The 20,995-nt window shown below is 36.6% G+C and overlaps 3 protein-coding genes across 3 annotated transcripts in view; all 3 read right to left on the bottom strand.

Annotated features, from left to right (window-relative positions):
• Positions 1-1,927: 1,927 nt before the first annotated feature.
• LOC125873501 (mitogen-activated protein kinase kinase kinase 20-like) lies at positions 1,928-2,920 on the bottom strand. Its single transcript, XM_049554429.1, has one exon. It carries the CDS (start codon positions 2,909-2,911, stop codon positions 1,928-1,930), a length of 984 nt encoding a protein of 327 aa, XP_049410386.1. The 5' UTR covers positions 2,912-2,920.
• A 2,555-nt stretch (positions 2,921-5,475) lies between these two features.
• Positions 5,476-11,688, bottom strand: LOC125874509 (Golgi SNAP receptor complex member 1-1). The gene is made up of 5 exons (XM_049555408.1): positions 11,483-11,688; positions 9,019-9,249; positions 7,647-7,814; positions 6,925-7,038; positions 5,476-5,771 (listed from the first exon to the last, which is right to left on the bottom strand). Exons 1-5 carry the CDS (start codon positions 11,519-11,521, stop codon positions 5,658-5,660), a joined length of 666 nt encoding a protein of 221 aa, XP_049411365.1. The 5' UTR covers positions 11,522-11,688; the 3' UTR covers positions 5,476-5,657.
• An 827-nt stretch (positions 11,689-12,515) lies between these two features.
• LOC125874504 (CHD3-type chromatin-remodeling factor PICKLE-like) overlaps positions 12,516-20,995 on the bottom strand; it is a 39,901-nt gene continuing 31,421 nt past the window's right edge. The window contains exons 28-31 of the mRNA XM_049555404.1: positions 15,830-16,274; positions 14,885-15,017; positions 14,725-14,798; positions 12,516-13,521 (exon numbers count right to left, since the gene is read on the bottom strand). Of these exons, the coding sequence (XP_049411361.1) occupies positions 13,042-13,521; positions 14,725-14,798; positions 14,885-15,017; positions 15,830-16,274 (1,132 nt within the window). The 3' untranslated portion in view covers positions 12,516-13,041. The remainder of the gene's footprint in view (positions 13,522-14,724; positions 14,799-14,884; positions 15,018-15,829; positions 16,275-20,995) is intronic.

The raw sequence follows: 20,995 nt of genomic DNA, 5'->3' as shown, positions 1-20,995 counted from the left end.
TTGATATTATCTTTGAAAATGATTTTTGTTACATTGTCAATATTTGTAAAGCTTTCATAGCAAAATTAATTTACTTCTATACTTCTATTCAATTTGATGTAGCCTATTTTTTAGGTTTGGGTGCCTCTACCATTCTTGAACATAGGACTCGCGATGTTGTGAACAAGAGTCGCATGATGAATTCACCTATGACACACCCGTGTGATCCTGCTCTAGTTCCTTCTTGGAAGTAAGTACCCTTCATGAATGCACATTAATTACTAACACAAGGTACACCGAGCTCCAAAAACGTTTAAATTCAGCTCATCTCTGTTTTTTCATGCTAGCTTTTTTGGATGACCCATCTTTGCTAGGTTTCCCATAGAATTAATGGTTACCTAGGGATGCCATTAGTATCACTAAAAAATTGAATAGGACACTGTAGAATATATGTCTAACTATGGAAAAGAGTTCTGCTCATATATAATTGCGAGTCATGACATAATGATACTCTGAATATATAATGTTTAATGGGATGACAATGAACTTGATTCCTATAATGTGTAAATTCCTTGAGGACTTGAAGTTGATGCCACTCTATGTCATTGTATTATGGAATATGGACCATCTCATGTAAAAAGCCAAACAGTCAATACTCTAGTATTCTAAACTCTGAAATCATGCGTAAAAATTAACACAAACGGAGCATAGGAAATTGAAAATATTCCTCCACTCACAATTATCGAACAATCAATTACAAGGCAGGATAAATCATTTTTTACAAATCATTTTTTTTTATGGATCTATCTATTGTCACACACACCAATTCAGGTGCCATATACCTTTTTGTTCCCCTGATAGCAGAGTCCCACAACCATTATTTTCTAATAACTCATTAATCTTCTCTTCACTTGATGTCGCCTCTTTAATGTACTTGGCTGTTTCAATCAAAAATTGCAGATGGACTATCTACTTGGGAAAAACCCGAGAGGAAAATAATACATGGTTGGTTTTGGGAACAAACTTCCAACTCAAGCTCATCATAGAGGTGCCTCTGTCCCAAAAATGCCTCCAAACAAATTGGTGGACTGCTCCATGAGTTTCGTTATGGTGAAGATTTACGAAGGTGTATAAGTTATTTTTGCAGATGAATCGAGAGTTTATATATATAATGTCTTTGTAGGTTCTATATAGTGACAGGCTGAGTAGATGGCTACAAGGGATCGAGCAAATAAGCTCGAGCTTGTCTCTCTTTTGATGGTCTAGATCTGCAATATTGATTAGTACAAAAGATTAAAGTGTGCACCCAAGAAGTGTGGTGGTTTTACATATGAATGTTGTGTATGGTTGTATGCAGAAAGTATATAACAGTCATTCCAATATCCTTACTATGAGTTAGTTTCTTACAGTGGGCTGCACTTCCCATATGAAAAATCTAACAATAGTTGCCAGTCTATGGCAATCAATTTCCATTTTCTTATCCGTGGCAGAGCACTCAAGAGAAGCTTCGAGCATGATAATAAAATTCACACAAGTCAAGATAACACTCCCCAAAACCAATAGTACTTAACAGGTTAAACATTGTTTTTAAATTGGTGACAAAAGAGAGGGCACAAATATGGAACAGATAAGTCATAATAATAAGGAAACCATAGATTTCTAACCTAGCAATTCAATCATAATAACAAACTCAACTTTGCAACACAGATATAACAACTCCCCTTTCTTTATAAAGAATGTAGATCAACTATACAACTTTTTTTTTATTAAACTAATAAGGGGCTGCACGTGAGAATATCTTCGTCACACGTTGGCAACATACCCCCAAAACAATTCCAAAAGAGGCTTTGTTTATATATATATACAAATCAATTTTTATTATGTATCTAACTATTGTCAGTACCCAGTACCCTTCCAAAAGTTTCATTCTCTACTTCCTTCAGATCTGTCAATTGCCGATCTTGAATGTTATCTTCTTGATTGGTTTGTCTAGAAGGGGTTTCGGATCCAGCAATTGCCTCGAGAATTTATGATGGCCGATCTTGAATGTTATCTTCTGGATTGGTTTGTGTAGTGAATCACTTTTCTTCTTCCTTGTCTTTGCTGTGTTGGCTACTTTGGATGAATTCTGCAGAAAAGCATGGTTCAAGAGCATGTCCACAGTCCAACGCGAGCTGGGATTCTTCACAAGACATTTTTCCAGAAAATTTTGAGCCTCATTTGACAACTTTGAATTCTGAAACTTTGGTTCCTCAAACTCGATTTTGTCCAACACATCATCACCATCTGCGTCTTCCCACAGCGGTGTCCCCGTAATCAGCTCATAGACAGTACAGCCAAGAGCCCAAATATCAACATGTGAGGTATACTCAGTGTTAATCACGGATTCAGGTGCCATATACCTTTCTGTTCCCCTGATAACTCCCTGTTTTTGGTTCATGCCCTGTTCCAATGTCACGGAGAGCCCGAAATCAGCGATCTTGGCAGTTTTGTCCCTGCCCACAAGGAGAATATTACCAGGCTTGATGTCGCAGTGAATAATTCCATTGTTGTGAATGCAACTGAGCCCCAAAAGAACATTCTTCGTGTGTTTCTTAACTTCAAACTCCGACAGTGATTTGCAGTTCTGAAGACGATCGGCAAGGCTTCCTCCGGAAGCATACTCGAGCAATAAGTTGTAAAGATTGACGTTATCTTCAAAAGAGACATTAGCTCCGAAACAGTGAACAATGTAAGGTGAATGTTTGAACATTCGGAGGATTTCGACTTCTTCTTTCAACGATTGAGAAGCACTGTAGTTGCATGACTTGAGGGCGATGAGAGATGGAAGAGTAACACCACGAAATAGTGCGTTAGACGTAGAAGCTAACGAGACAACACCGAATCCACCTTGACCAAGAGTTGTGCCTCTCTTCCACAATAACCCCGCCATTGGAAATCAAGAATTGGATGTGTAGTATATGATATTGTACATACTAATGAGAGTAATTTATAGAATATCTATTTGTTTATCTTATTTTGACTTGAGATAGAGTTTTAAATCCTAATAAAGTTTCCAAATATTACCATTACATAAAAGTTCTTAGGAATTGGGTTTCCTAAAAGTTTGTTGAAATTACTTGAGCTTGAAGACTTTCCTTAAATTGTTATTTTATTTTATTTTTGGTTACATGAGCGGTATTAACAAATTTATAACGCATTTCCAGTCAACTTGATGAACCCTAGCTTCTTAATTCCTTCCTAAACAAGGCAGAGTCATCATATTGAAAATCGAATAACGTTGTTGGTAAATATACCGATGAGTATATTGGTTTGATGAAATAAATTATGCCAATATCTTGAAGAAAAAAAAAACGATTGCCTTTATTGATATTCTTATATAATTTTATTTTATTTAATTGATGTAAACTGAAAAAGACCTAATATTTATTGGTTTAAATTTTAATTGTATAAGGTTAAAATAGGCATGGAGACAATCAATAAACTATTAAGAAGCCACCCTGATAAAAGTTGTAGGATCATCACGTCTTGTAACACATCAAATTCTACTTTACTAATTATTACAATTTCTCTAAGCAATTTTTATTTGACATCAAATTCAACACATGTTTCTGTAATTCAATATTTATTCAATATAGTTAATTTGCCGTTAGCTCATTTCTTAGTTTCAGAAGAATCTGATGTAGAAGAACTCGAGTAGGTGGTCTTGTTCATACACTTACCAGATAGAAAGATATACCTGGGAGCAGAGTAACTCTGAAACTCAGCATAAAACTAATTGAATGTGCAAAATATGCAAAATATGTTATAGTTACACATATTGTCATGACCTTCTTCTGTTGGAACGTATGCGTCCACCAATGAGCTAAAGTACCAGGTCAAACGTACAGAGGGAATGTAGTAAAGGAATTTAAACAACAATAATAAGAACAAGGAATTTTACGTGGAAACCTTCTTGCTCGAGGGAGTAAAACCACGACTTGTCACAGGATTTTCAACTGCTTTCACTAATCACAAGCAAAAGTGAATACAGACTTCAAATACAACAATGAGACTAAACTCTTGATCTCCCACTAAGTAATAACTCTATTACTTACTGAGCCAAAGCAATGCATTCATTGCCCACTATATTAACTACCTTTAATTAATATAGACTTTAACACATAAGACACAGAGTAAACTGTACCCATGTTCTTACAACCAGTTCACATGCAAGACTTTGATATGTTTCTTTATGAATGTGAAACGAATCCTACAAGTTCTAGTACAATACAAGCATTCAAAATATTAACACATTAAGATTGCTTTTCTTCAGTCTGGTCCTTGTTGTGTGTTCTTTTAATGCTTGAGCTCTGAAAATGATTCAATCTCTCTCTCTTTTAATGAATGAATGATGTTGTTTGTCTTGTTGAATATATCAATCACCAACAAGAGTTATTGACCACTGAACAAACAACTTCGTTCATTCCTATTGGTAAAGTATGCTGTCATTTTCACCAACCCGCTAACAAGACAGCTTTACAATTGTACATCATTTTGAACTTGGACGAGAGTAATTCTGCAAGGGACCTGGTCCCTGCATTTGTGAGGATCATCAAAACACTTGGAATGCAACATCTTCCCTCCTATTGTTTCTTTTTTCAACTTGCTTTGAAATGCTTTTACTTGAACCGAGGATCTATAAAAAACAATCTTTCTCTACCTCCAAGGTAGGGGGTAATGTTTGCAGACACTCTACTCTCCTTAGAACCCACTTGTGACTATGCTGGTTATGTTGTTGTTACTCCTAATTTTTTGATACTCCTTTGTGTAATTACTTTCAGGGATTTGAACATTGGCTCCCGATATGGTCTAAATGAGTTACTTAAGGCAAGAGGGATAAATAATGAACTTTCTGCGTTCCTTCATGAATTTGTGATGAATGAGGATAGAATTGAAGTAATTGGATGTTGTGACGTATGCTTAGCTTTGCTGTGATTTTTTGCATAACATTTCAACTCTTCTTCTTACCTGTGTGTTTGCCTACACCACCAATCTGAGAACTGTTGATTCGTAGATGTTAAACAACGACACCATAATATTGTTTCTCAAGTCATTAGGAATTATGCAACCTTAAAGAGTTGAGTTGATGGACTTTCTCAGACATGAAAAATATACTGACTAGATAACTCAGATGGAAACCAAATTCGATATATATATATATATATATATTTGATAATAATCCAAGCATCTCTAAGTCCTTTAATGAATGGCTTTTGTAAGAAATGACAGAATTTGATACATGGATGTTTATGTAATGAAGACCTTGGAATGCTTGTGGATGGTGTGCCACATGGCGGATGGCAGAATCCTTACTCTTTAATTCCAGTAATTTGGTGATTTTGATCTCATAATACATTACACAGAAATTTGCAAATCAACTGGTTTTCATATTAGTTTACACCATCTACTCTGTCCTCTACTGAATATTCTCACTTTCACGCCCCAAAAACGACGGATTCTGAATCATGTTGATACTTGGATTGGCATAGCAACCGCGTGCATCAAAACCAATTCAAGATACCTTCTTACATTTATAAAAATAAAGAGTCACAAAATTCACTGGAGAATATACAAAAAGATACAAACAAGCAAAGACGGTGCTCAAAGCTCCATCAGGAGTCCGATTAATTACCGTCTCATTTCGTCATCCAGTAAACCAAAATGAGAAACATGCATACAGAGGCAACTAATGAAAGAATGATAGTATCCATAGACTTTTTCTTCTTTATTGCTGAAAGAATATGGTTAACCTGCGAAATTCAGAAAGAGCAAATAAGAAAAAAGGATATAGATCCCATCTGTAACAGAAGTTTTCCACAGATATGTAACAATGTGATCTCACTGGCACTCTTTAAGAGAGAGAGGGGGGAGACGTCCCCGCCTGGGAGAAGGCCCTGTTTAGCTTTGGTACTTCACTTGATCTTCTATGATAAAAAGAAGCTACTACTTCTAAAATGATAATAAAAGAAAGCTCTAAAGAAGTGTTTCAAAAAGAAAAGGCGAAAAAGTATCCCGCTTACAGGATCACTTTTCTCTCAAATAATCTAGAACTTGCAGAAGTCTACAGACACCTCTATGGCACTAACAATACAAGATCTCAAAGTACTTTACGTTGACGATCATATTCCTTTTTAATTATCTAATTTTCTTTTACCTTGGGAAAATGATCAAATTTGCCCATGTACTAACCAAAATTGAGCAAGTGTGTCCTCTATTAAACTGTCTTATATTACCCCCACAGAAGAAAAAGTCTTATTTTGCTCTTGACCTCTACCAGATCTCCAACCTGAGGGTTAACTTTTCAACCATAGTCAAAAGTTGAGGGTTAAATTTGGACATGCTTTTTATCAAAGCATTTAGACGTGTAGAACACGTATTAGAGCCCATCAAATTCACATTGGAGCTACATTAATGGTGATGGAAAATACGAAACGATAAGCTAAACGAGAAGGGTATAAATGGACCAGAAGTCTAACGAAGTGCAAAATTAAGAAATTACACATAGTACAGGGACAACTTTGAACCTTTTCCCTTTTTTTCTTAATGGCAGTGATGTCTGGATTAACTTGCAGGTACTCCAATTAATAAGTGGGAACCTATTACTCTCACAGACCATGTAGTAAATCTGTTCACCAAAATGTATTTGGTATTCTGCCTGGGATCCAAATTGGAATCTCCAGGTTGGTGCTCCTAAGCCTCAATAACCAAGCAATCCCTTGAGGACACTTGGAAGGACAACATACTCAAACAACCACTAAAGAGATGACTCATCTTGATCAGATAAGCAGCTGGTGGCAAATGCCATCACTATTTAGAATGAAAATTTAAGCTCTCCTGCTTCAGCCCAAGCTCTAGTTAGTGAATAAAAAAATAAATAGGGTGCTTATAACATAGTTTACTTACCGTTGGGAGGCGACTGCTGACATTGCTGAGTTTTGAATTAATGCCACCAAATGTTGATCTTTGAAACATAAGTGTCTTTATTGTTTCTTGAGCTTGAGAAATCACGCCATCCATCTATATCAAGAAGTCAGTAATTTCTTTTGATATATTATCAAGAGTCCGCAATTGAATACAACAATACACACAGCTATAAAACTAACAGAAAGAACAGCACCTGATTACTACAGTAAAATAAGTACTCTTAGAAATTACAATGTCCATGGAAAATCTGTGGCCATCTAGACAGAGCTTTGCACTCTTCTAGTTTTTCCTTCCTTTACAGCTGTTACTCAAAAAACATTAACCATAATAGTTTGGGTGCAATGTTTTGAAGCTATGTATATAGTTGCATATTGTTTTGGTTTCAAGTCTATTTTGGCCTCCACATTCACTTTAAGATTAACATATATTACGCTGATTAAGTCTTAAATTTTTTACTTTATTTAAATGTCTATATCTCATGTTTAGCACATCACCCCAGCTATAATATGAGGAAAGCAAGAGATCCACATTGAAAGAGAAGCAAGAAACAAAAGTAAGTTTTTAAGGCAGCTCCAAGTGTTTGAGAAATACTTTCACATATGAAAAGACGGATCCAACATCATAACTAGTGGTGGAATTTTCTTCACATGACAAGGAAAGTTAACCAACATCAACATATCAAAGGAACTTTGTAATTTTACCTGTCCAGTAGTCCTATGGAGGGTAGCACGTTCATTAAGGAGTGCTTGGTCATGAGACCCACTACCATCTTCCAGATCTAACCTGGTTCGGTCGAACTCTCTAAAATCTTCAAGCAATGAAGCATGCTCTTTCTTAGCTCTGTAACTTGAACGGATCCGATTAAACTCCTACAGTCCAACAAGAAAGTTTTTTAAGTATCATTACCTTTATTTGATAAGAGGATGTTTTACCAATCATGCTATTATAAATATCAAAAATTGTCCATTGGGACATGCAAACAAGCTGCTATTAAATATTTGGGAGTTGTCCAATGACACATGCATCTCTTTAAAAAGTATGATTCCATGATCAGATATTCACTGATTCCCATTACCAAAATTGCATATCATACTTGAAAATTTTCACTGTTCAGGCTACCGTGGTTTACTTTGGCAATGAAATCACTGATGTCTGTTAATTCCAACTGTTCTCAGCAACACAATTAAAGAAGTTACTCCAATCCAAATCATCATTTACCCACAGACTCGTTGGTTAGTTGCAACTGTTCTTCAGCAACACAACTAAAGAGTTTACTCCATAATCGGTCAATTTGCTAGAACAAGAATGTCAAGAGACGATTCTAAAAGCATAACTCATTCTTCCCCTTAGTTCTCACTGTGAATAAAACTGCTTCTCAACGACCTTCTTATAAATTTTGGATCTCATCAAACTTAGCATGTTCAGCAAATTCCTCCACTTATCGAAGTTCATTTTGGACTTATTTGGTCCTTCAGATTTCTAAATGATAATACACCATAGAGCCCATACTCTTTATTAGTCCAATGGTTGTAAGGGGTGCTGATAGCCATGACAATACTGACAAGTGACAAGGACCTCTGTCAGTGTTCCAAGAATAACTATAAGGTGAAATAGACCCCATTATATATTAAACTACTTTTCAAGGGAATGTTTGTCTTAGGAACTCCGAATATCTAGCTTCCCCAACATACCATAAAAAAAGGTCTAGCTTCACAACCAATGCTGAGCTTCTAGTAAGGCATTATTTTTTTATTTTTTTATTTTTTTATTGTGATGACTAAGAAATTAGTTGTTTCAGCTTTGAAACTCGGGAATAGTGGGCTAGCCCTTATACCCTTCTCCACTTAAATACCAGATTTGATGCAAGAGCGAGGTTTCAAACTCATATGTGAGTCTATCATACATTTTATATTCTACTACCATTGCCTTTGAACCAAAGGCCTATGCAACAAGGCATTAGCATTTTGCTTGGCACATAATTCTATTACCACAAAATATCCATGGCTTGTAGTTGCAGAATTTGTCTATAATAGAGTTGCATGAAGATCCATCGGGAAAAATAATTTAAAGTACCTGAAAAAGATCTTGAAGAATTTCTTGATGGCGAGTCAGTGTATGAGAGAAGATCTCAGATCCTCCCGATGAAACCCATGCTTGCATTTGTGAATTTACTTGTTGAAGTTGCTTGAGCAGCTGATCTATACTAGATTCAAGATCATTATCATTAGCATTACCACTTTTGTTTGAAACAAATCTACGATACAAATGCATCTGCTCATCCAGCTGAGCTTCAAGCTTCCTTGCCTAGTTGGATATGTAAACCGGCATAAGAATTTTTCAATATATATGAGGGGGCGAAAAGAAGCAATTAACATGAGATTTCAACAGAAGCTTCACCACATGACAGACAAGATCAATTTTCCAATGTGAACCTAAGCTGAATCAAGCAAAAGAAAAGAGGATCAACTAAAAGTTATCCCTACCACATGCAAACTGTTTGTCATGATTCTAGCCAATTCCACACCATTAGAGAACTCTTCACGCAATCTTATCATAAGCTCAAACGAACAACTATGCTTAGACTAAGCAAAAAAAATGGTTTTTCAGGGATCCTACATTAAGCACTAAATTCTAAAGAGAGACCGCTTCAACCTAGCACAAACTTTCGAATACTCATAAAATGCTTTCTTCAAATAGCAACCAAGAAACTCAGAATATAACATTCTGAACCCCCCAAAAGAAAAGTGAGAAACTCATCTTTACGCATGCTATAAGTTCCCAATCAAAACTGCTCATATTCAGTTTTCTTTAAGTGATATGGTCTCCTAATGGCTTAAAAGCAAATATAAGTTGGCAAAGCTAGGACCTCCCAGACCCTCATCCTTGAGACTCTGCTTGACTATATCACCTCCAAAAACCAAGCTCATCCTATCCCTTGACAAATTCTTTAATTTACAATGGCCCTGATAACTAAATAAACCTGTGGCAAAGCCGGGAACATTTTAGCAGATAGAAAAACCTAATTTTGCACGGCTTCAAGTGTGTCATCCTATTTCATGTAGTCCTATCAAATCTGTATAGTACAGTTATCTAAGAAGGATCAAATGCACTGTGGGTCAAAAAGGGATATTGATAGATTATAAAAAGGGGGAAGAGAAGAGGGGAGGAGAAAAGAGCAATGAAATGCCTGAATAAAAAGAACGAAAAATTGAATTTCAAGAAATGAAAGGCTGCCTGATAGATTATTTTCCATTTGGCATATAGTTTTGTCAAATATTTCAATCGTTGGAGCTGATTACTCCTTATGCCCATTATTTTTTTAAATCAATAGTTACTCATTATGCCTAGGGATATCCCAGTGCAGATTAGTTTCAAATTTAAAATGATAACATGAGTGTCAGAGTATGATACAACGAAGTTTCACAATGAAAGACTCAGCATTGGAAAATTTGTTTTGGCTGTAATAAGATCGTAGGCTTTGGCATGAAAGCACATATCAAAAGGTATACTTGGATCGTGCAAAAATGATCATGTTTTCTGTGATAAGGTCTTAAAAGTACAATAAGGGGAACAGCTTCATGTGCAAATCATTGACAAAGCTAATTTGTCGAGAATCCCAAAAACTTGAGTTGTACCTTTCTCATTCATTTTTCATATGCAATATTTCAGGCCTCTAGTAGCGTGGATTTGGACGAAAATCAATCAAGTTTCAGTCAAAACCACTTACATAACTATTGATACGGTCCTGTTCAATCACATTACCAAGCGCCCATATAAGTAGTTATAGTCCAGATTGTCAACAAAAAATAGAACAATTTGTATCGCTCTTTTTAGGTTCCACTCGAAGGAAAGCAAGAAGACACACCATTATGGTTAATTTCTAAGATTTACCCTCAAGAGTAAAAAGAAATATGATCTGCAATAATTGCATTACACCAAACTATCCTCCCTATGCTTCTCTTGCAAAACTTATGCAATAAAAAACTACATCTATGGGGAAATTAATACACGAGCTGGACCAATAATCCCATGCTTCCCTTTTAGAGAGAGCAGCATTACATCATGAAGTTTACATATCCTAACCAGCAATCCAATGAAATCCAACAACTTAAAACCAAAATCTAATCCTATCAATGCTGCTTCCTAGAATGGTTCCAGGGTCTATATTCACAGTAATTCTGGTTGCTCGGGTCATTGCACCTTTTGATTCTGGTAGAGTATTGTCAGATCGGAATAAACAATTCCGAGCAGTTCTACCTCTGAATCTCTCTCCGTAACTACAGGAATCACAAAACATATCCCAACCCCCATAGATCTATTCAATTTCATTAATCAAATTCATGTAACATCATCCAAAATTCTGGAAAATTGCACACCGACAAAACACAGTTGTCCTTGGAGAAATGTTATATAAGTTGGAACAATACACAGAAGATTAACATAGTCAATAAGCACAAATAGAGAACTCATCTAAATCATTGTTTACGTAAAATTAAAAACAGAAATTCGATCTGAAATGATGAATTAATGTTGTTACCTGCTTTCGCAAGGAATCCCAAGAGGTAGGAGGATCCATGAGAAAGAGAGCAAGGAGGATCGAAAAAGAATTGCAGAAATGGAAGATTCTAGAATCCCTTTCTCTGCAAAATGGAGAGGAAGAAGAAGAATGAGGGAATTGAAATTTGGAGGAAACAATAGGGTACAGCGTGCGTTTGGTGGGGGTGAGCCGTCAAAACAAACCGATTTTTTAGCCAAATTGTCTCGAATTTGTCCTTTAAATATGTAAACTTGGGACATTTTTTTATTTTTTAAGATTGTTAAATGGAGCATTTTTAGTGGAGAGTAGACTAATAATGAATTTAAAAACTAATGATGACTATTAAAAAATTTGGGATAAATTAATCGAAGAATGGTTAAACCCAATTAATTTATTCTAATTATTTTAAAAATCAACTGAGCTCGATCAATTTCTTAAAGTATAAGAAAGGGAATCGAATCGTTCGACTTTTCTTTCTTTATTTTCTCAATTTTGGCGCAAAACAAACTACCAAAGCAATTGATTTTTTTGACGGATCCAAAAGTCTATTAATTTTTGTTGTACTTTTTCATACTCACGTAAGTTTTTAAGTCAGCTATGTTAGTTAGACTAAAGGTGTTCCACTATACTACCGAAGGATAGGGTATAGGTGGATAAAGTTGTTACCACTTAACCAAAGTGGTAGGTAGCACTTCCCTATGTGGCAAGAATCCGAATTAGCCAAGCTTCAATACAAATAACAAACACCAAATTAGAAAATAAAAACATATTCCACTTTAGCAAACTTGAAGGATTAAAGATGCTCGAGATGATCTCTAGAGGATAAAATCAGATCCTACTCCCATTGGCTAAAAACTCAAAGTGAACCATATTTAGAATTATTTTAACTAAATACTCTATATTAGTAATATTTTCATGTAGTCTCCAGTTCTCCACCTACCAATTTTTTATTATTAAGGATGGAAAATTTCAATAAAAGAGATGGTTATCTAATTAACTTCACTCATGAATATGGCTATAGATGTCAAATTTCAGAAAAGCAGAATAAGCTTCTTTTTTCCAAGAAGTACGAAATTTCATATTGATTAAAAATACAGTAAAATATTTGGAAGGAATTAGACTGACTCACCTTACGCTAAGGTGAAAAATGCTAAAGTTACAATTTTACAACATGTCCATCTATATATGGCATGTTGTCAATATATTAAAGTTACAATTTCACAGTATGGTCCCTTACATATACATGGGATGTTAACAGGAAAAATGGAGAGCACAAATGCACACTTGCCCTGCATCTATCCTACAGACTTGTGATCACCCCTTTCATACTTTGATTCGATCAATCGATCAAGACGCTAATCTCTTTTGCTTATGCAGGTTAGTAAAGTATGTTTTCGCACTTCAAAGGGAGTACTTGGCAGACGAGTGGGAAACACAAATAAGAAAAAAGGAAAACAGTCACTCTCTTGTAGTCATTCTATAATGGTTTCCTAGGAGGTTGTCAATTTCCCTACATAATTTACTTTCAGTCAACAAGTGGAACGACCTTAAAACCAGTTTCATTCTGTTATGTCCATCGCAACATTGATGGTGCTAACATCAGTATCATCCTGCTTCTCCACCATCTCTATATCAGTATCTCCGTTTAAACTGCAGTGTATTATCTCCTCTCCAGGAATCTCCAAAGGGCTAATATTGCGGGGCATATTGCTTTCTGTTGTGCTTAAATTGCTAGTACCCTCGGACACAAATTCTGTACCTGTTGGAAATTTGTCATGTTTTTCCTCAGTACTGTGAAGCCTACCATCCCTTAGAAATGATGGCACTGGAGAGGGTTTTCCACCTTCGGGCTTCCAATCTTCTTGAAGTTCACTCCTTGGAACATTACCAGGATTCTGATGCGCGGAAGAAAGTACTCGTTTCATCTCTTGGAAAAAGGCCTCCAGTGGAAGGAGGTTCCTTTTTAACGCCAGACTAGCTGGCTGACTTGCTACTGCATTAAATGAATCTTCACCATAGTCAGAAAGTACCTTGCACATCTGCAAAACCAAAAACAATAAACCACAAACACCTACTTCACAACCCTTGCTGTGAAAATATGTTTTGTTTCGTATTCCGGCAAATATGCATTGGTTGCAAGATATGAGTTGTTGTAGCTGCACCTTACAGTTCTACATGTATCGACTATTTTGTCCCTTATGCAACAAGAAATGCATGTAGGGACATGCTTTGGCCTAATGTTTCTGTTATGCATCATACATTAGATTTTATATGTGGTGATACTTCGAATATCTACTGCCATGTAATTTTTCTGTCTTTCAGCCCATAGGCTAGCTGTATTAGGTAAACTTTTTGCAGGTTTCCTTTTGTCCATCGATTTGATCCTTTACTGCATTATTTTATGCTCAATTTTTAGTTTTGCCATGAGTAATAATAGAACTTACGTATTTGAAGTTATAATAGTGTTTTGATTAAATAAATATGAATGAAATATCACAGGGAAATAATACACATTAAAGCACTTTTTCATTAGATGTACACATAATTTATTCATATAACATTTTAAAATTTCTAGCCTATGAGATCATTAAATTAGGTGTTCAAATATTGCCAATTTTTTAAAATTCAATAACTACATTTCGTTCCCAACTTCTGTTTCATATTTTAAAGCTATTTAGCCTCACATTTTCATTGTCTTCTAAACATTCAATCTTTGATATCAGTTTAAATTTGGCTTTGCTTTCAACTGAATTTCAAAATTGATTGTCGTCACTTTGATGTCTGTATAAACTCAACATGCTTTCACTTTCTTGCATTGATTTTATCTACGTAACCCTAATTCATTTATAGCACAACAATATCTGTGAATGAACGGTAAAATGATGGTTTTTTACATTATAAATTATAATAAATAACTAATATACATGTTGTCTTAAATTAGAAATTGACCTTAAGTTGGCTATCCCTCGCCATTTCATAATGTCAGCTCCTCTTTATTTAGTTTCTCTATTGTGAAGAAAAACAGAATATGTTTTGGTTGGAAAACTGTCAATTTCTCTTCAGACAAAAATGAGATATTCAGGCAGGTATTAAGAGAAAATTTTAGGAAAAATTACTCTTTCTTCAATTTTATTCAATATTATTTTATTGGGAATGGGCCTGTGAACTGCATGGGCTATTCTTTACAGTTATTATGCATATAAGCTGAAGTCCTGAGATATGTCCGGGAACAGAATATTCACCTTATTGTAGAGCTGAGCAACACTCAAACGATCCACTTCACCATCACAAGCAATTTCAGAGATTCCCTGTGGAGCTGCATTCAGAAGTGCGTAATGGCATGCTAGTCAGTAGCTTCTTGATGCACTAGAGAAGCTTCAAGAAATGAATGACTATACTTACAAATTGCAATAAGTTTTGGGAAATTATCAGCCATTTCAGTGCCAGCTGCCTCAACACATCGACTTGGTTCATCTACAATCTTGGTGTCACACTCCATCTCTTTTCCAGGCAGTTCATGAGGTTTTCCACAACCCTGAAGGAAGCACATGGATACAAATAAACCACATAAATACAGGTTTATTACCCTCAAATGATCAAATCAATCAATGCAAGTGCAAATCCCAACTATTAAAACGTAAGGAACAAAATGAGAAACAACAATCACAAAACATGAAAATGAGCAAAATCAAACTACAAAAGTCAAAAGCTATTCTCAACAACAAATATGAACAGCAATTATTTGGGATAAGTCATGATTTATCTACCAAGACAGGTAGAAGGAATAAAGACTGGTCCGTCCTTTGACAACGAGAAAACAAAGACCAAGCAACACATGAAATTCTATTCCTTTAAGTCAGTAGAATGTAATTTCTAACACACCCAAAGGTCAGTAGAATGTAATTTCTAACACACCCAAAGGTTCTTTCTCAAGAGAATATCAAATTTCATAGGCTCTATTAATCATAGAGAAATGTAGCCTTTTATATAGTTGGGGACACCACAAGGTTACATATTCAATGATTAAGAACTAGCCGGCATGAAGTTCCACACAAGGCTAGCCTGCTAACATGGAATGACAATGGAAATATACCTAGAGATTACAGGACCCCAATCAAACCAGGTTCGTAGTTCTATGGCTCTTAAGGAGCGAGCATAACACTAGATCTACAAGTCTTAGTTTTTCTTCTGAGACGACATGACACCGGGAGGGGAAAAAAGAAGGAAAGAAGACGAAACCAGGTTTGTTATTACCCTCTTTGGATACAGATCAATGACTGATAGACTTCCAAGTATAATCTAATAAACTCCAACATCAGATATTTTTGAAAATTTAAGATGACTTACAACAACTTCTCTCTGATATTCAGCATTAATTGCATTCTCAAGAAGCATCACCCTTTTCCTTATAAATTCAACTTGTCTTCTCTGCATCTCTCTAAAATGATATAACAAAGACGAATCTTGATGAAGTTGGGTTCTGTTTGAAGGATCGCTTGTGCCATGTGAGACTTCATGGTTAGTCTCATCAGCAGCCTTCACCTGATTTCCAGTAGTTCCAGCATTAACTGTATTCAGACCATTTGGTGCTTGATAGACTCCTGGAGCAGAAACTTGTGAAACCCCTGAAGCGGGAAGCGCCTGAGAAGCTCCAGGAGCAGGAGGAACTTGCGGCAGAGAAGCTCCAGGCACAGGTAAAGTTATGGAAGGAAGATTCAGCTCTTTACAGACAACTTCTTGGATTCTCAACTCTTTGTCATCGATAATAGCTTGCCATCTTCCATAACCATGCCTGCACAAAATAGAACACTTAGCATATTGTGCACAATAATTGAATTAAACATTTGGACTACTGCCCTGGAATTTCCACAGTCGAAATGACCAATGATGTATCCAAAAAGAAAGGCACAATGAAAAAATGCCACAACACTGTGTACACAGACAACTTGCATTTCAGAGAACGAAGTAGAGGATGATGGTTGAATGAGCACAAAAAACTCTGGCATAACTAAATGAATAAACATAGATTATCCCTTACATTAGGCTCCAATTATACAAGAGACATCTTATCAATCTTTTATCGTTTAGTAACTTCCCAATTGGAGCAGGGAACGGAATCTCAGGCATTTGTTCATTCATTGTGGATTTGCTAGGTAGATATGGACTATGTTGGGTAGTGACTGAAGATCTGAAGCAAGCACTGATTAGCTATGGCAGAATGATGTGAAAGAGGCAAAAACAACAACATACCCAGTGAAATCCCACTAAGTGGGATCTGGGGAGGGTAGAGTGTACGCAGACCTTACCACTGCCTCGTAGAGGTAGAGAGGCTGTTTTTGAAAGACCCTTGGCTCAAGTGCAACAAATCCAAGTAAAAAGAAGAAGAAAATAATGAATAACAGTTGATAAGAAAATATGTTGTTTATTATATTTCGATTATCACACTATAAGTACTGTATATGGTGGACAAGATGGAAGGACATCGTAAGATCTCTAATGGGAAAAAAGGATCATCTTTCATCTTTCTCATGCAAAGTTTAGATGTCTTCACGTTTACACTTTTGGGACAAGAGGGACATAGTAAATGACAGAGAAGAAATCCTGGAATATGGAGCCATTTTAAGTATAGAAAGAGTACAGCAAGCACACTTGAACATAGCTAGCACCATCTTAGCATTGTTGTATTTAAATAAAATTACCTTTCTATATTTTTAAAAAGCCAAAAAGGTCAAATTTGCCCCTGCACTACCCAAAATTGAGCAACTTTTCCCTCTGTTAGACCCCTACCATTACAAAAAACTCTGGCTTTTGCCCTTGACTTATAAGAGAGCCTAACCTGACGGTAATTCTAAACCATAGACAAGATGTAGGGTGAATTTGGGCTTCTCTCGACAAAGTTGGACACATGAAATTCCCCATTTCACGTTGGAGCTCTTGTAATGACAAGCACAAATACGAGATACTTTGCTAACAGTAAGGATATGAATGGACCAAAAGGCAAACGGAAGGGGAAAATTGGGTAATGTCAGATAGTACTGGGCAATATGGGTACTTTTTCCACAAAAAAAGTGGAATCAAGGGCATCTTACAATTTGGTAGTATATCTATATTTCCCATGTGTGTGTATAATATTTCATTCCAAACCCTGCTCCCTCTTTTTTGGATGATGAATCCAAATCCTGCTCATTTTAGAAATCATGTCAGGGAAGTTTCTGGATTTTCTTTCCACAGACATTGTCGGAGTAAAATGAAGATCATTAAGAAGTACTCTATCAAGTATGCAAATGCAGTGAGTAATCTCTGTTCTTTCTTGAAACCATTGAGTAACGCTATGCTACTTAATATTATCCAAAATTGAGCAATGTTATGCTCTGTTAAACTTTTGGTCTAATTTTACCCTGTCATAAGGAAAATATCTCATGTTCTCCCTTGATCCCCAAGGGTACTTAAACACGAGGGTAATTTTAAACTGTGATAAAAGTTTGATTTGTAAATATGGACCTCTATTCTTGAAGAATTTGGACATGTAGAGTCTGCTCATTTTATATTGGAGCTTTCTTAATAGTAAGGGAAAATGAAAGGCCAATTTGTCAAGGCAAGGATGTGAATGGAAAAACCTAACAAAGGAGAAAATTAAGCAATTTCAGATAGTATAGACACAAATTTGAATTGTTGCTAAGAATAACAAGAAGTTGTCTATACTTTTTTTTTGAGAAAGGTAACATTACTTCTATATATCCACAGGTATACTACATCAAAGTGTAGTCCCCCTCCAAAAAGTTTTACTTACATCATTCCTAGGATCTTCTAGTTACAACCAGTCAATAATATTAAACACATTTTCAGTATCTCCTATCACTACTTGCTTACACCAAAAATAATAAAGCCCTAGGCAATTAGACTTTATCTTCTGGATATTGTTCTGTTTTCCTTCAAAGCATCTTTGATTCCTTTCCTTCCAAATTGTCCACCANTCATTTAGTCCCCTTCTTAGAAACAGGTTCCACCCTTGTCCTGTCCATAACTCTGCCACTGTTGCTTCTTGTCCTTGGCTCAGACTATGTAGTACAGGGAAAGCATGTTAGGGTGCTTCCTGTCCACACCAAATGTCATTCCAAAAAGCTACTTTTTCTCCATTGCCCACCTTGCAGCTTGTTCTCTCTTTGACCAGCTGCCATAGGTTCCTGATAGACCTCCATACACTACAATTGTAAGGGTTGGTGACCACCTCTGTCATCCATTTATCCTCCATGCCATATTTTTCTATTATTACTTCCTTCCATAGAGATACTTCTGGTGAGACAAATTTCCACAACCATTTCATCATCAAACTCTTGTTTTGGGTTTTCAGCTCTCTGATATTGAGTCCACCCCCTCTCTTATTTACCAGCAGTTCCTCCCATTTGACCAAATGGTACTTTCTCTTATCTTCGCTTCCCTGCCATAAGAAGTTCCTCCTAATCGCATCCAACCTCTTGGTTACCTTGGCTGGTATAGGGAATAATGACATCATGTACGAGGGAAGGGCATGCAGGACACTGTTAACTAGAGTTAGTCTGCCACTTGACGATAAATATTGACACTTCCAGTTTGCAAGCTTCCTTTCACATTTCTCAATTACTCCACTCCATATTTCTTTTGACTTGCTCTTAGACCCCAAAGGCATTCCCCAGTAGGTTGTTGGTAATTCACCCACTTTCCCTCCTAGTGTATTGGCTAGGTCTTCAATATTTATCACTGTGTTGACTGGATAGATGAAACTCTTGCTCCAGTTTATGTGCAGACCTGAAACAGCCTCAAAAATATTGTAGATGACCCTCAAAATCAGCATCTGCTCCTCTACTGCATCACAAAAAACTAGAGTGTCATCTGCATATTGTAGATGAGTAATCTCTAGATTATTTCTTGTATTATTTCCCACTTGGAAACCTCTGATCCAGCCCTTTACTTTTGCTGTCTGAAATAGGTTGTTTAGTCCTTCCATGGCCAAGATAAAGAGAAAAGGGGATAAGGGGTCCCCTTGTCTCAGACCTCTGTATGATGAGAAGAAGCCACATGGGCTTCTATTGATCAGAATAGAGAATTTCACTGAGCTTATGCACTGTCTAATCCATTTTAGCCATTTTGTTCCAAATCCCATCCTTTGTAACAGATTCATCAAAAAGTTCCAATTCAAATGATCATATGCCTTCTGGATATCCAGTTTACATAGGATCCCTGGTTTCTTGTCTCTCTCTCTGGAGTCTACACTTTCATTGGCTATCAATACTGCATCCATGATCTGCCTATTCTTGATGAAAGCCATTTGTTGTCTATCCACTAGCTTATGTATCACTTTTTTCAGTCTTTCAACCAAAAGTTTTGCAATTATCTTGTACACTCCTCCTACTAGACTTATTGGTCTGAAGTCATTTAGTTCCACACCCCCGTCTTCTTGGGTATCAAGGTCACAAAAGTAGCATTTATACTCTTCTCAAATACCCCTTCCTCATGGAAGTTTTGAACTGCTGCCACCACTTCTTTTTTGATGACTTCCCAACACTGGCTAAAGAAAGCCATGGAGAAACCATCTGGGCCAGGGGCCTTGTCCCCGGCACATGCTTTGGTGCCTTCTAGGATTTCCTGTGCTTCAAAAGGGGCCATCAGTTGGTTATTGTCATCCTCATCAATCGTAGGGCACCCTATCATTTCTAAGTCTGGTCTCCAGTCCTCAGTTTCAGCATATAACTTCTCATAGTATTCTGTGATCTCCTTTTGTATCTCAGCAGGCTCAGTCAATAGTCAATAGCTCATCTCTGACTTTAATCTTATCAATAGTGTTGACTCTTCTATGTGCATTTGCTGTTTTGTGGAAGAAGCTTGTATTCCTATTCCCCTGTTTAAGCCATACTGCCCTAGATCTCTGTCTCCATGCTGTTTCCTCTTTTTTAGCCATCTCCTCAAACTCAGCAGTAAGAGCCAATTTGGAAGCTATCTCCTCTTCCTCCAAAATTCTCTGGTCATGTATCATTTCAAATTCTGCTAATTGGTTTAGTACCAATTGCTTCTGTTGACTCAGATTGCCTTGCCTGGTCTTGCTCCACTCTTTCAACTTAGCTTTCAAGGCCCTTAGCTTCGCTACCAGTACAAAGTCTGGTTTTCCATGGAAGCGAAAAGACTCCCACCAGGTCTTAACTCTATCATTAAATCCATCAGTAGTCAACCACCAATTTTCGAACTTGAAATAGGATTTGGTTGTCCTCCATTCTCCACATTGTAGCATTAATGGGGAGTGATCTGAGACCATTCTCTGTAAGACAGATTGTTTAATGTTCCTGAAATTTGAGTCCCATTCTTCAGAGATCAGAAACCTGTCTAGCCTTGCTGCTGTGGAGTGTCTGTCCCCTCTTCTCCAAGTGAACTCTCCCCCTGCTAAATCTAAGTCCATTAATTCCATGTCTTCAATGAACTCTGATAGCTCTGTCATTGCCCTGTTGATTCTGTTACAGTTGTACTTCTCAGAAGGATACCTCA

This window comes from Solanum stenotomum, chromosome 8 (genome assembly GCF_019186545.1).
Source record: "Solanum stenotomum isolate F172 chromosome 8, ASM1918654v1, whole genome shotgun sequence".
NCBI lineage: Eukaryota > Viridiplantae > Streptophyta > Magnoliopsida > Solanales > Solanaceae > Solanum > Solanum stenotomum.
The sequence above is the reverse complement of the archived record's forward strand: the minus strand, read 5'-3'. Positions and strand labels throughout refer to the sequence as shown.

Coding starts and splice junctions, on each gene's coding strand:
- LOC125873501 (XM_049554429.1), bottom strand. CDS start 2,911: ATGGCGGGGTTATTGTGGAAGAGAGGCACAACTCTTGGTCAAGGTGGA.
- LOC125874509 (XM_049555408.1), bottom strand. CDS start 11,521: ATGGATCCTCCTACCTCTTGGGATTCCTTGCGAAAGCAG. Junction 7,815..9,018: donor TTCTTCAAGATCTTTTTCAG/GTACTTTAAATT, acceptor GTTGGACTGTAG/GAGTTTAATCGGATCCGTTC. Junction 5,772..6,924: donor TCAGCAGTCGCCTCCCAACG/GTAAGTAAACTA, acceptor TGAATTTCGCAG/GTTAACCATATTCTTTCAGC.